The sequence below is a fragment of the Piliocolobus tephrosceles genome, chromosome 18 (genome assembly GCF_002776525.5).
Source record: "Piliocolobus tephrosceles isolate RC106 chromosome 18, ASM277652v3, whole genome shotgun sequence".
NCBI classification, from domain to species: domain Eukaryota; kingdom Metazoa; phylum Chordata; class Mammalia; order Primates; family Cercopithecidae; genus Piliocolobus; species Piliocolobus tephrosceles.
In genome coordinates this window covers 67,581,840-67,597,212 of record NC_045451.1, presented here as the reverse complement: position 1 = coordinate 67,597,212, position 15,373 = coordinate 67,581,840, and the positions used below count along the sequence as shown (strand labels likewise).

General features: G+C 41.9%; 1 protein-coding gene across 1 annotated transcript in view; it reads right to left on the bottom strand.

Moving 5' to 3' along the window:
* Window positions 1-15,373, bottom strand: part of ARHGAP28 (Rho GTPase activating protein 28) — a 190,120-nt gene that overhangs the window by 53,807 nt on the left and 120,940 nt on the right. The window contains exons 4-5 of the mRNA XM_023228475.2: window positions 11,933-12,025; window positions 2,935-3,024 (exon numbers count right to left, since the gene is read on the bottom strand). Of these exons, the coding sequence (XP_023084243.2) occupies window positions 2,935-3,024; window positions 11,933-12,025 (183 nt within the window). The remainder of the gene's footprint in view (window positions 1-2,934; window positions 3,025-11,932; window positions 12,026-15,373) is intronic.

Here is a 15,373-nt window from a genome sequence, read left to right as displayed (position 1 = left end):
AAGGCATAAATAAATGGAAAAACACTATTATTCCTCAATGGGAAGACTCAATGTTTTGAGATGTGAATTCTCTCTCCAACAATAATCTCTAAATTCAATGAAATTCTTAATCAAGTCGTAAGAAGATTTTTTTACGGGGTAGTCCTAGCCTTTGTCTACGTTCATCTGGAAGAAAAAATGTCTAAGAAGGGCCAAAGGAAATTTTAATGCAGACTTTGATGAGGGGGAACCTACTCTAACAGATTTCAAAAACAAACATAGAGACAGACATCTGCAAACCTGGCGGTTTTACTTCTCATAAAGTTGGCATTTCAAACATGCAGAAAAGATGAAAGACTAGGGGGAAGATACGGGTTAGGTCATGGCTATCTTATGGAAAAGATAATCTAGGTTCCCTTCTTCATACCATTTTACAACGTAAATCCCAGTAGGGCAAGTTACTGAGGCCCCCTGAAGTATTGGGGATGACAGTAAACTGGCCCCAGGAATTGAGCCTGGCAGGAGAACTTTACTTTTACAGGTGTCACAGACAGGACCCCTGAAGCCCTGGCCTGTGCTTCATTTGATGACGGGATATCCCTCCTTCTGGAAGACTCGGAAACCAAACTGGGGTCCCTGTGCTTCCTTATAACCAAGAAGCACAGGACCCTAAATGTAGTTACCAAAGCATTAACTCGGCATCTGCGAGCCACTCCAGCAAATAACCATTTTGTTTAACTTTTCTAAAAGATACTCTGAGTAACAAATAATCAATCCAAGGTAAGTTGAAGGCCAGTGCCAGTGAGGTGTTCTTTAGACCTAATACTGCTGAAACTTTTATTTATGTCATTACTAGCATTCAATCTACCTTCAGAAAAAAACAAAATGAAAATAAAAACAAAATCTGGGTGATTAACTCACTCTGGACAGCTCTATAACTACCACAAAAGACCATTTTCTTTCTCTTGTACCCTCAAACTGGCAAGAAGCCTATTTGTAGGCCATATGTGCTCAAGAAGAATTTGCTGAGTGAATGACTGAATGAACCAATGATGCGAAGAAGTTCGCAGCTAAGAATAAAGAAATAAAAAATATGACCAACAGTCTTATCAGAAATAAAATTGTGTCCATGGAGCGGCCACGGAAGCACCTAGAAAGGAAGGCGTGCCTACCATCCTGTTCTTTGGCAACTCAATCACACAATCGTCCTCCTTCAAGTTCTCGTGGTGCGTGCGTAGAACCACATGCAGTCCTGTGCTGCTGCTTGTATGAAATGCTGGGAGTGTTAAAGCCAACTACAGAGGCTGACAAGCAGTCCGACCATGTCAGGAGCTCCCACGTTAACTAGAAAGTGTTGGAGAACCACCGCAGGCTGTAAGCTAGACTTGTATTTTAGATCAATGACTTGAGGCTCTGCGAAGGATGGATTTGAAGAGAATAAAGCTAAAGTCTGGAGATCACTCAGGAGGCTGCTTCAGCAGTATGGAAGATAATGATGAGTTTCTGTACTAACAGGCTGTATAAGACAGGAGGGGAGCAGAAGATTTTACAACCATTTACATGATGAAATTCACAGGTCTCAGAGATGGGCATGAAGAGGGGAGGAGGTAGGCAGAGTTGAGGCTCCACACGGGGGTGACTGTTGGGCACACGGTTGCCACGAGTTGCGATGGAAGAGAAAGGATCCTGGGCAAGCCCTTAGAGCACGAGTCCCCAGTCACAAGGGAACAGCACAACTGAGTAAGATCTACCGCAGGTCACTCCTTATTCCAACAGTTACCAGACTTTGTGAATGACTGACTTTGTTTTCATTAAAAAATGGGGTGAATTTGAGGTGATGTCTAAAACAGAGACACTCTCGCTCACTTGCATCCCAACGCCTGGTCTTGAATAGGAAAGTAAGATCTGATGTACAGTCAGTGGGTCAGACATTGTGGGTATCCCTCAGCCTATTTATGCCGTAACCTACAGAGTTATTAGTAAGTTAGAGATAAAAGTCACTCACATTATTTTATTCCTCTTACATGATCACTGTGCAACAAAACAAAACAATACCATACACAAAAATCTAAAAACACAACAACAAAGCAAATCTGTATCAGGCTAACAGCATTATCTCCCTAAACAACAGGGATTTCCTAGGAATGTGTCATGCATGTAAATGTCGTCAGCTCCTTATTTCTCGAAATGGACAGGGGTTGAGAAACAACTGCCCCAGCAGAACCTTTGAACGTGCCACCTCCATCTGAGTGGCTATTGTGCTAACTGCTGCCTTCCATCAACCTGCCACTGGAAAACCACTGCCTCATCTAATGGGGTCTCTGTCTTCTGTGGAGGGTCTATACTATCCTCCCTGCAGAGCACCTGCTCAGAGACACTGACTGGGGATTCGCAGTGGGGGTGACGGGACGGGGAATGACAAACATTTTTGACAAAACAAAAGTACAAGTTCTGCTATTTAAGACCAAGTGAATGAATTCATCTGAAGGCAAAGAGTTTGCACGAGTAAGTCCTGAGAATCAAGGCTGGAAATGTAGGCATAGTGGAGAGTCTTCAATATCAACACGAAGGTTTTGAATTTATCCTGTGGGTAAAAGGAACTTCTGGGTTAAGACGGCAGTTAAGCCACATCATCAAACCTCTGGGATTTTTCTAAGTGAACTCAGCCGAGAAGACCAAAGTTAACAAATTTCTCCAAATTGATATATATAAAATATCCTTTGAATTCTCTCTGCAGTGATATATTAATTCATGGAGTCCTGTTTCATTTTGAGCCTCTTTCTTCCTAATTTTTACAAAGTTAGTAGTTCTACCAGCAGCTGCGGTTTCCTTGCAATCTTAGTTCAAGTATTTTTTTAATGCTTTAAAGAATTGCTTCTTCTTACCTTCCTACATTAGTTACTTTGACTTGCTACTGTACCTTGACATGTAACTGTGCTGACATGGATGACTTACCACAGAGTCACTCCTGGGAACTGCAAAACTCCCTTCTTTATCCTGGGATGCGTCAGACAGGGTAGTACTGTTGAGAGAAGCATCATCTGGCTAAATGGAGAAATAAAAGTACCATTCTTATTCAGGCAAATATCTTCTAATGTGTTTGTGTATTCTGTTCTGTGTTCACACTGAGATATGTGTGGCAATATGTGCAATTATGACTGCCTGTGTGTAGACAATTGCATCCAACTGCTAGTGCAGCATTACTATGAGCCACCTAGGTGCCTAGCCCTCTAAGGACACTGGCCTCTGTGGCAGACACTGATGTGCCTGCCACAAACTCTATTTGCCTTAACAATATCTTGGTTTTGTTCCAGGGAATTGGGGTAAATCAAAAACCCTGATTTCCAGGCTCATTTGCAGTTAAGAGGGGTCACATGGCCAACAAGGTGTAAGTGAAACTTTACCAAGTGTATTTACTAAGAAAAAAAAACAGGTTCAGCTGATACATGCTCATGACAGGACCACAGATGACAGCCTGGAGCTGCCAAGCATCTTGTACAAATGAGGACAACGGGCACCGGGAAGAAGTCAGGGACAGAAAAGCAAGCCTGGCTGTGTCCATGCAGCTGGCCTATCAGACATGGGCCACTCATCTGAAGGGTCTCCACGTGAAGCAAAACAACTCCAACTTTTTGATTACATGTATCCAAACATAAACTTAACCAGACTAATCTCATAATCTTTTTTAGCAGATTCTATGACTGTTTTTTGTAGTGAATAGAATTTAGTAGCCATAGTACCAAGGTTTGTTTGTTTGTTTGTTTTTAAATAAAGCTGGAACTAAGAGACTTTTGTTGTAGTGTAATATGGTGCCACTGAAATTAAGATGTGAATATTATTTTCTTCAGCAACGAAACTTACTGCAAAACTTAATGTATTTGATTAAATGCCATTCTTCATTTTGCTTGACTGTATTTTCTCAATTTTCTAGAGACATTACACATTACTTTACAAAATGAACAAAGTTTTTTTTTCTTTTTTAAAGAAACAAATAAGAAACAAGAACTAGTACAAGAAATTTAAGTCGGCTGGGCATGGTGGCTCATGCCTGTAATCCCAGCACTTTGGGAGGATGAGGCGGGAGGATCACCTGAGGTCAGGAGTTTGAGACCAGTCTGGCCAACATGGTGAAACCCCATCTCTACTAAAAACACAAAAACGAGCCGGGCGTGGTGGTGCGTGCCTGTTGGGAAGCTGAGGCAGGAGAATTGCTTGAACCTGGGAGGCAGAGGTTGCAGTGAGCCAAGATCGTGCCATTGTGCTCCAGAATGGGTGACAAGAGCAAAACTGTCTCAAAAAAAAAAAAAAAAAAAAGAAATTTAAGTCAACATGGTGAAACTGACAATCTACCTCCCTTGCCACCCAAATAACTACAAATGGCAGAAAAACACATATTTTTTAAAAGGTTTTGAATAGCACTGGAAACCAGCCAAGAATTCCACAGCAGGCCAAATGAGAAATTTGTAGGTGTAAAGCAAATGGGATGGGTTTGGTAAGACAGAAATCTCCTCCTAAAAGCAACATAAGATAAAATGTCTAGGAAGGGAAGAGAAAAACAAATAACGTAGAATGAACAAAGAGTAAGAAAGGGCTGCAGACAAATAATTAAGACATGTTTAGAAAAACAGGAGCCAGGCCGACCTCTCTTGCCATAAATATGTAGACAGCAAATAAATATAACCCAAGGAAAAAACACCAAAAAAATGCGATCTAAATTAAATGAAACTGTTGCCTTGGGGATGGATGAATTCCTAGCTTGAGTATAGGAGTCTAAGGGAGAAGGAACTCAGGATGCCACAACAAAAGATATGCAGGGGAGAGCAAGAAATGAAATCAGCTTTTATTTCCCTCATTAGTTTGGTTTTGCATCTGGGGAGCCTGCGTACTAACCAACCTATCCTCTTTACACACGTTAGAGTTAAGCTCCCCCCACACTCACACAAACACACAATCAACAATTTTGGCCTTTCTGGAAAATAGATCCACTCAACTGCAAAGGAAACATACAACAATTTCCTATGCAAATCAATCAGAAAATCAATAAAGTCCAGCTCTATGCCTCTGCAGAAAACTTTAGAGGCCCAGTGAGCTGTAATTCCTTCTACCTGCAATGTGTCGACAGCTTCCGCCTTGAGAACACTTTTACACACTGTGTCCTTAGGTGAAGGCGTAGGGTGAATCCTATCACCTCCCTGCTGTAAAAGATTCTGATAGATGGGGTTGGGGGAGAGGCTGGGGAGGACAAGATGAAACACCTCGGATTGATAGTCATGGATGGAAGCTCTCCCTCCACTGGAGGCACAACTTAAAACCTGCGAACACTCGCTGCCACCCAGCGGGAGGCGTGCAGGTCCCTGACCACATGGTACTGACTTCAGTGTGCGCATCACAGATGCCACACACTCCAAAAGCTAATGTGTTCTCCACACGTGATGTTTACATTTCCAAAATAACTGGAAAAAACTAAACGTTTATATCTACATTGATACTGGAAAAATATTTATACAGGAGCCTGTTATTTTTTCTGTGTGAACCCATGAAGACCTAGCTTTCGTTGACAACATCCTCCACACAGGATATGCAATAGAAAATGATTTTCTGTTGTTGTTTCTGCCTGTAGATCTTTCATAATGATAGAATTTAGTTATTTTAGATTTACCTATTAAATTATTCTTTACTAAGTTTAACAGCTATGGGTGATGGGGAGATGCGGCTGTGTTTGCTGACAATCTGAATTAGGTAGCATCTTTACCTAAGGGAAACGAGAATTTATGTCTTTTAGTCTACATTTGTACTCATAAATGTTCTGGGCAGCATTATTTGTAATAACTCCAAACTGTAAACAATCCAAATGTCCATCATCAGGTGAACATCAATAGTGGTATATTTATACAATGGAATATTATTTAGTAACGGACTGAATTCCTAAAACATGCAACAAATGAATGAATATCAAAATTATTATAAAGAAGCCAGACATAAAAGAACATATTATAATTAGACTTATATGAAATGAGAAACCAAGCTAAGGTGTTAGAAATCACAGCTGGGCTTGCTTCTCCAGGACGGGGGGCCTGCTGACTGACAGGGCCCAGGAGAAATTTCTGGGTAATGGAGATGTTCTATATTTTGATTAACTGTAATTACATGGGTGATAACATTTGTGAAAATTAACTGAAGCTAGGTGTGGTGGTGCACACCTGTAGTCCCAGCTACTCGAAAGGCTGAGGAGGGAGGATCATTGGAGCCCAGGAGTTTGAGGCTGCAGTGAGCTATGACTGTGCCAGTGCTCTCCAGGCTGGACAACAGAGTGAGACCCTGTCTCTAAAAAACAAAAAACAAAAACACAACCGAAATTATTGAATTATACATCTAAAATGTATGCACTTATAGTTTGTAAGTTATACTTCAATTTAAGAAAACATAAAAATTATTTGAATTCCTAAAAATAAGGTAATTCTTACCTTCTGAGAAACTTAAAAGGGCCATTGCTGCTTTGAATTGAGATTATATTGCTATAATAATGGGTATATTAGAGATTAAAAATTGCTTTGGGAAATAATTTGTTTGAGACAAGCTAAATAGAGATACAATAATGACCAAGAAAAAATTTTCAAATCTGGAGCATAAAGAAAGAAAACTAGAAAACAGAGCAAACAGAGTAATATGAGCTAATTTCAGAGAATCCTTAAGGTGTCGCTTTTCTAGCCGGAAGCCTCTGTGACGGGTGCTGCCTTTGTCCGAGTTCTGTTCGGGCCCACTGGGTTCATTCTGCCCACTTGGCCCAGCAGGCTGCACTCGGCTTGTGCTACTGGCCCAGATCCCACGCCTGCCAAGGGCAAGCTAGGTGCAGAGTGGCAAAGGGTATGTGAGCAAGCGCAGGGTCCAGCCACAGCACAGAGCCAGTCATGTCGGCTGCCGTGGGGCAGGCAGCTCCAGGTGCCAGTACAGGCACTGGCTCTGTACAAGGCTATGGCTAGACCAGGCGTACCACAGGGGGCTTCCACTGTGGGCACCAGGGAATGCGGCGATACCTAGAAGCTTGGAGATCCCTGGAACTGCAGAGCCCCAAAGAGGGGGTCACAGCCCTGGCTCAGAGAGCCCCTAGGTCTGGGCTCCCCAAAATGCCACAGCTCTTCTCTCATTCTAGTTGCCCACAATGTGGTAAGTGGGAAGCGTGTTTCAGCCCTGTTTGTGTTACAGCTCTTTCAGTCTCACCATTTGGCGGGTCCCAAGTTCTAGTCCCAGGTCCAGGACAAATGAGGTACACGGACAATGGGAGGGTAAGCAAGACAGAGAGGAGCTTCACTGAGAGACAGAACAGCTCTCAGGAGACCACTAGTGGGTAATTCCTTTCTGCAGACAGGTCATCCTGAAGACACCTGAAACGAATAGCCCTTGTAGCCCCTGAGGTCTGTGTAACTCGCTGAGCTTGGGGGTTTTTATGGGCTCAGAAGGGAGGAAGTGCATGCTGATTGGTCCATGGGTGGCCACGGGCAGCCCTGGAAAAAGCACCATCCAATTGGCTGAATGATCATCAACGAAGTCCTCAGTCAGGTCAGCAGACTTCACCCAGAACTGGCAGCCCATCCTCCTGGCTTCAGGCTGTTCCTGGCTTGAAGGTGGGGTTTCACCAGGTACCTTCCCCTTTCTGCCCAGCAACCTGTCTGCCTCCCACCATCAACATGCCATCCGCAGTGCCCAGGCTGTTCCTGCTGAGGGGTACCTGCAGGCCTGTGCTGAGCTGCCCTCAGCACCCACCTCGGCCTCCCTCCCATGCTGGTTGGTGCCCAAAGTTCAGAGGAGGGCCAAGGCGGCAGGGGCTGGAGTGTAAGCACTGACCTGGGCATGTGCACACCCTGTGGGGTTGCGACAGCACCCGGGCTGGGCCACAACTTTGCTCCACAGTGGAGTGGGCACCAGGAGCGCGGAGAGGCCAGGGAGCATGAGCAGGCACTTCCAAGTCTGTGGGAGGAGGGGTTTCCCAGGCCACCAAAAGTACAGAGATGCTCGGCTTCAGTGGGTGACTGCAGCTGTGCCTGGGAGCACTGGGCTCCCATCCTGCCAACTCAGTAGGGGGCAGGGCTCCCGCCTGCTCCTGGCTCCTGCTGGCCCCACAGAAGGCACAAACCTGGCTGCCCCTCCCTTGCTGTAGCTGGTGTCTTCGCAGAGGCAGCTCCAGAGGGGCCTGCCTTCAATAAAATTTAGGAGCTATTCAAATTCGATTGAAGCAAAGCATCCAATATGTGCTCTTGAAAGGTGGGAGTGGGGAGAAAAATAATTTAAGACATAATAGAAGCAAATATCCAGCAACTGAAGAGAGAAAATTACTCTTAGACAGAAAAGACCCACTATGTGCTGACCAGGATGAAAAAGCTAAAAAGAAGATCTTTGTGAAAGTTCAGAATTCCAGCAATAAGTTCAAACTAAATTCAAAATTTATAAAATTTTAAAAGTCGCAGAGAGAACAAAGACAAAAACCTAGAGAAGTTTATTTATAAAGGAATGAGGTCCAGGCAACTAAAATAAAAATAGAAAAAACTTACGGTCACACTAAGGGTGTAACAGTTTGTCAAAAAAAAGAGAGAGAGGGAGAGAAATTCTACTGAACAAGTTTTCCAGGAGAGTGAACATTTCCTGTTAAAAATGGACAGGCAGTTGTCACATGTTCCTAATGTAACCCCTCCCTGAGACCAATCTAGTTCAACTTTCACGTAACTAAGTGGTGAATTATTTTTTAGTTACCATTGTGAACCCAAAATATCTGAGACAGGTCTCAGTCAATTTAGAAAGTTTATTTTGCCAAGGTTAAGGAAGTGCCCATGACACCATCTCAGGGTATTCTGACAACATGTGCCCACTGTGGTCACAGTACAGCTTGTTTTTATACATTTCAGGGAGATATAATACATCAATCAGCACATGTAAGATTTACATTGGTTTGATGTGGAAAGGTGGAACAACTTGATGCAGGGGCTTCAGGTCATGGGTAGATTTAAAAACTTTCTGAATGGGCTGGGCGCAGTGGCTCATACCTGTAATCACAGGACTTTGGGAGGCCGAGGAGGGTGGATCACCTGAGGTCAGGAGTTTGAGCCCAGCCTGACCAACACGGTGAAACTCTGTCTCTACTAGAAATACAAAAAAATTAGCTAGGTGTGGTGATGCATGCCTGTAATCCCAGCTACTTGGGAGGCTGAGGCAGGAGAATCGCTTGAACCTAGGAGGCAGAGGTTGCAGTTAGCCGAGATCATGCCATTGCACTCCAGCCTGGACAACAAGAGTGAAACTCTGTCTCAAAAAAAAAAAAAAGAAAAACTGATTGGCAACTGGTTATTAGTGGAAAGGAATGTCTGAGTTATGATAGGGGTTGTGGAGACCTAGGTTCTGTCATGCAGATGAAGCCTCCAAGTAGCAGGCTTTAGAGAGAATAGATAGTAAATGTTTATCAGACTTAAGGTTTGTGTTGATGTTAATGCTAGAGGGTATAATGAGGCATGTCCAACCCCTCTTCCATTGTGGCCTGAGATTTTCAGGTAACTCTGGAATACCCTTGGCAAAGAGAAGGGGTCCATTCAGATAGGTGGAGGCCACAGAATTTTATTTTTGGTTTACACCATGGACCCCCAGGTTGAAGGTCACACAACATGAGCATAACCAGATGAACCAAGCATGCAACCATGGGTGGAACCTAAGTGCTCAGAATGAGGAACGGGTACTGAAGTAAGCAGACACCATACGGCAGGATCTAGCATCCAATCAGATTGAGCCCTGGCATCACCCCATGGCAGGATTCAGTCAGAGCAGGCCTCCTGGCATCACCTTATTGCAAGATCCAATCAGATCACACCTCATTACCCTCTGAGTATAAAACTTGCTCCAACCTCCAGCTCAGTGAAATGGATTTGAGCATTTCCTCCTATCTCCTTGCCATTTGAGTTGAAAAAAACCTTTCTTGCTGCAAAACTTGGTGCCTCAGTGTTCTTTCCATTTTGCATGGGCAAACTGACCCAGTTTCATTTGGTGACACTAACGGGTATCAACAAGGCATCAGAGCCCTTAAGCATCCTGTAAGTACAAGGATTAAGTCCACATGCTAAGGCAGTAACACGAAAGGAAAAAGTTGTTAGTCCGTGCTAAGGCTACTACTACATTGTTTTGCAGTTGTACAAGCCTTGGTTAACTCTCCATTAATTTCTTAGTTTTGTGATTTAAAAAAAAACCCTTCTACTTGCTTAAAATTAAGTTCCTTAGATTTTCTTTTATATGAAGCAAACAGATATAACTGATGATTTTTAACAAATGGTCTGATTGTATTTTACAGTAAATTATGAATCAATAGCAAGTACAGCTATTTGGTTATCATTGAAGACACTGGAAATAAAGTAAAAGGATTTTACATTTTCAATAAACTAACACCTTGACAGATTATTTCATTTATGTTGACTGTACATAAGGAAGGCGTCTTCTTTTATCCATATAGGAATTGATTTGTAAGGTAGGTTTCTAACTACTGTAGATTGGATTGTAAACATTCTGTAAGTGCTTGGGTTTAGTAGCATGTGTGATTAGAGTCAAGGGTCATTCATACGTAACACAGGAATAGACTGTTTATTGTAAGTAGCTTACTGAAAAATAAATATGTTGTCTATTAATGAGATTATAAGATATTCAGTGGACTTTTAAAAACAGGATTATTGAGATATATCATATATGCAATTAACTGTACATAAAGTATATATAACATACAATTTGATGAGTTTTGACAGTTGTATAGACCTATGACACCATCACCACAGTCAAGATAATGAACAAAACAAGCACCCCCCAAAATGGACTCATGCCTCCTTTGAATCTCTACTTCTCTCCCCTCCTCACCCTCTCTCCTGTCCCCAGGAGCCAATCAATGATCATCTTTCCCCCACTATAGGTTACTTTACGTTTTCTATCATTTTGTGTGAATCAAACATTTTTGGGTCTGGTTTCTTTCACAAAGGATAATTATTTTGAGATCCATCTGTGTTGTGCATATCAATAGTTTGTTGCTTTTTATTGCTAAGTAACATTCCATTTTGTGGACATACCACAATTTTTTTATTCATTTACCTGCAAATGGCCATCTGGATATTTTCAGTTTGGGGCTATCACAAATAAGGCTGCTATAAATATTGTGGATAAGTGTTTGTGTGTATACATATCACTTATGAGTAGAACGGTTGGGTCTTATAGTAGGTATATCCTTAATATTTTAAGATGCTGCCAAGTGGATAAAACATTTTACATTCCTGACAACAACATATGAAAGTTCTGGCCGGGCGCGGTGGCTCACGCCTATAATCCCAGCACTTTGGGAGGCCGAGGCAGGCGGATCACAAGGTCAGGAGATAGAGACCATTCTGGCTCACACGGTGAAACCCCGTCTCTACTAAAAATACAAGAAAATTAGCCTGGCGTGGTGGTGGGCGCCTGTAGTCCCAGATACTCGGGAGGCTAAGGCAGGAGAATGGCATGAACCCGGGGGGCGAAGCTTGCAGTGAGCCGAGATCGTGCCACTGCACTCCAGCCTGGGAGACAGAGCGAGACTCCGTCTCAAAAAAAAAAAAAAAAAAAAAAAAAGTTCTAATTGCTCTGAATCTTTGGCACTGCTCGGTATTGTCAGTCTTCTTAAGTTTAGCCATTCCACAGGGTGTCTAGAAATATCTTATTGTGGCTTTCTTCACATTCCCATAATCATTAATAACGCTAAGCACCTTTTCACGAGCTTACCTACTCAACTTGAGCTCATTTACCACTGAATATTTTCCTTAAAAATTATCTAAGGTAGGTAAGTATGTTGAAATCTGGGGTTGCCCAGCCATCTTAATTATATTGCACTTTTTTCAAGTTTTGCTCAACCGTCTTGAAGAAATGGCTTATTTCATGCCTATCACCATCCCCTCCAACTATAACTTACCATGGAACCACTTGCCTTGATAACTCTTGGAAGCTCTCTTTCTTCCTTGGTGCCATCCAACTGATTAGTGTGGTTGTCACAGGTATCACGAGGCTAACAGAAGAAATCAAAGCCACGTTTATCTAGGCATATCTTTCCAAATATGATTGCGTATTCACATATGCATTACTCTAGAGTTTTTATATATAGGTACAGCTGTCTGGAGATATATATAATTAATGACTACCTGGGCATTGATAACAGCACTTATCCATTCATTCATAATTATACTGATCTTCATAAATGCCATGTACTGTAACAGAATTGGTCTCAGAAGCAGACTCTGCTAGCTTCCTGCCAAAACCCACTTTCTTTTCTTTCCTAACTTATGAATATCATGATTTTGCTCCAAGATGCTATGTTCTAACTAAAAAGACTGAGTGTGATCATCTGATGGTTATATCCAGTAAGATATGAATGTAATTCTACTTGGTGGAGTGTCCAGGAAAGCTAATGTTTTCTTGTGAAAGTGGATGAAGTCAGCTTCTTTCAGAAGCATTGACATGGTGCCTGTGATGTCCAGACATCCTGTAAGTATTAACAATTGGCCCATACACTAAGGGGGGCAGAATGGAAAGAAGAAAAAAAGGATAGATCCATGCCAGGGCAGCCATACCAGCCTTGGCCTTCCTCCTTAAGCTTCTTGTTTTGTAAGAAAACCTCTAATTGTCTAAGTCTGATCTAACTGACAAAACCATGCTATTTCAAAGTGAGACTTTATGATTGTATTTTGCAATGGTTTGTAAACCAATGTCAAGAGAAAATCCAACATCATGAAAAAGAAGTAGAGTGATAAACATTCTACGAAAAGCAGATAACTGAGGAAAGAGAAGAACATTTATAATTTTTTTTAGAGAGATTTGAGAGGCAGTTGCAACAAGAAGTCAGGAACTAAGTATAACAATAAAGGGGAAATCAGTGCAAAAAGAGGCATTCTTGTGAATTAACAGTATGACTGTTGAATTATAAATGCAACAGGGGCCAAGTTATAATTACTCATGGCAAACATTAAAATTAAGTCTCTACAAGAATAATGCAGACAAAATCTACTAGCAGACAAACAGAAAAAAGATATGGAAAATAACTGACAATTTAAGATATGTGAGTTTAATCCAAACAGTGAAAGGAAGAACAGAAAAAGTAGAGAGAAAGAAATAATTACAGAAATAATGGGAAGAAAATGTTCAGAATTCAACGGAAAGGAAGTTATCAGAAACAAAAAGCTGAGTGCCGATGATGATGAAAAAAAGAAAGATTTCATATCCTAATGATATTCAGTTCTCCAACAATAAAAATACACCTACAAGGTTTCCAGAAATATAAAAATGAAAGCAGGATATAAATAAAGGAATAAGTTTTAGGGAGGCATCAGACTTCTCAACAATAACACAGTATGAAAAAGCAGATGGGCCAATGGCTATACATTACTGTAGGAAACCGATTTAGGGCCTAGCATCTTGATACTCACCAATTTAGGATTCAAGTTTTTTGGATTATAAAAATTTAGTATCCAGAGACATTTCTTGCCAGATTTGCTCAAAGAGTAAAAGGCACAATCTGCTAAGAAGATGTAACATTCTGTAATATATGTGATTATGTAAGTTGGTATTTTTACTGTTCTATGTAGTCATTTCATTATATTCTCCTTCATCACCCTTCTGCAGAACAGGACAGTGCCTGCCATCTCATTCCATAAACTGCCCAGCAGCTCACAGGTATGCCTAGAATAACTTCAGCGCTCTCTTCCATCTCAGTGAGAAGTTTCTTCATGTGTTTGGCACCATGCTTACCCCAGCTAACATTTTTTTTTTTTTTTGAGAGAAGGTCACTGAGTCTGAAGTGTAATAGTGAGATCATAGCTCACTGCAACTTGAACACCTGGGCTCAAGGGATCCTCCCGCCTCAGCCTACCAAATAGCTAGAACTACAGGAACATGCCATTGCATCTGGCTAATTTTTAAATTTTTTTTTTTTTTCTAGAGACAGGGTCTTGCTTTTTTGCCCAGGTTGGTCTCAAACTTCTGGGCTCAAGACAGCCTCCTGCCTTGGCCTCCCAAAGTGCTAGGATTACAGGCATAAGCTGCCACACCTGGCCCTGATTCATCTTTAAAAGGTGGTATGACCGTCAATGATTTGAAATGGAAGGCATAGTGAGAGCCACATGAGAGAACATTTTGCCCATGAGGAGACTGGCAAGGAGAAGGAACAGAGGAGGCCTGCTGTAATTATGCTTCTGTCTGCACGTCCTGAGGATGACTGAGATCCTTCTGGTACTTTGATTATTCACTCTTTCACATGGAGCTCAAGACAGAACAGCTTTACTTACCCCTAAGTGACAGCCAATGGGTTGGCATAGCTTAGTTGGGTTGGGGTGGGTGGCAGCCAAGGGGAGACAAATGCAGGGTGGGTTAATGTTTGCCTTTGGCCGATGTAAAATCATTTCGCAAACATTCCATTCAAAGGCCAACTGTTATCTTACCTGATAACTGTGAATTACCATGTCTCACCTTCTAACCATCGCCACTGCTTTTGTTTGCATTTTAAATTCACTTTTAAGCTAATATATAAAAATCCTGTGTGCAGGGGCCATGTCTCCTTATTTTATTGCTGTTGTCTTGAGTGCTAGGCACTTAGTGAGCGTTCACTAAATACCTACAATTGTTTCCTGGTGATTACCCTATAAACCTGACTCTGATCATCACTTTTTAAGGGAAGAAGAGAAGGTAAAGGCAAATGAAAGAAGTTTTACCCCCCATACACCTAGAAATATATTATATTGAGAGATCTGCAAAAAAGAATACCATAGCAGGTCTGACACACACTTAGAGTTTCAGGAGGTTCCCACTATTTCCTCAATGTTAAGACTGGCTCATGGATCCTAAACTGTTTGGGCAAATAATATGGCTTATACTGAATACCGGCTTTCCTTCCGGGAGTCTGGAATTTTGTGGCGTACTAGGTAGAGGGTGCCTACGTGACCAACTCCGACAAAAACCTGGGGCTCCTTGGCTTTATTGAACTTTCCTGGTAGAAACAGTTTGTTGCTGGAGGAATTAATCCTGTCCTGCATTACCCCCCGAGAGAGGACTCTTGGAAGCTTGCGTAGATTCCCTGGACTTCACTCCATGCACCTTTCTCTTTGCAGATTTTGCTCTGTATCTGTTTGCAGTTACAATTCCAGCCATGGATAGGACTATTTGCTGCATCCTGTGAGTCCTTCTAAACCACTGAACCTGGTCATGGTCTTGGGAACCCCTCACCCAGGAGGAAACCAGAATATATATTTTTGATATTTAAACTAATATATTTTACAATTCCATATATAAGTGTTTGAAGATTAGCACTTGTCTAACCTACACACACACACACACACACACACACACACACACACACACACACACA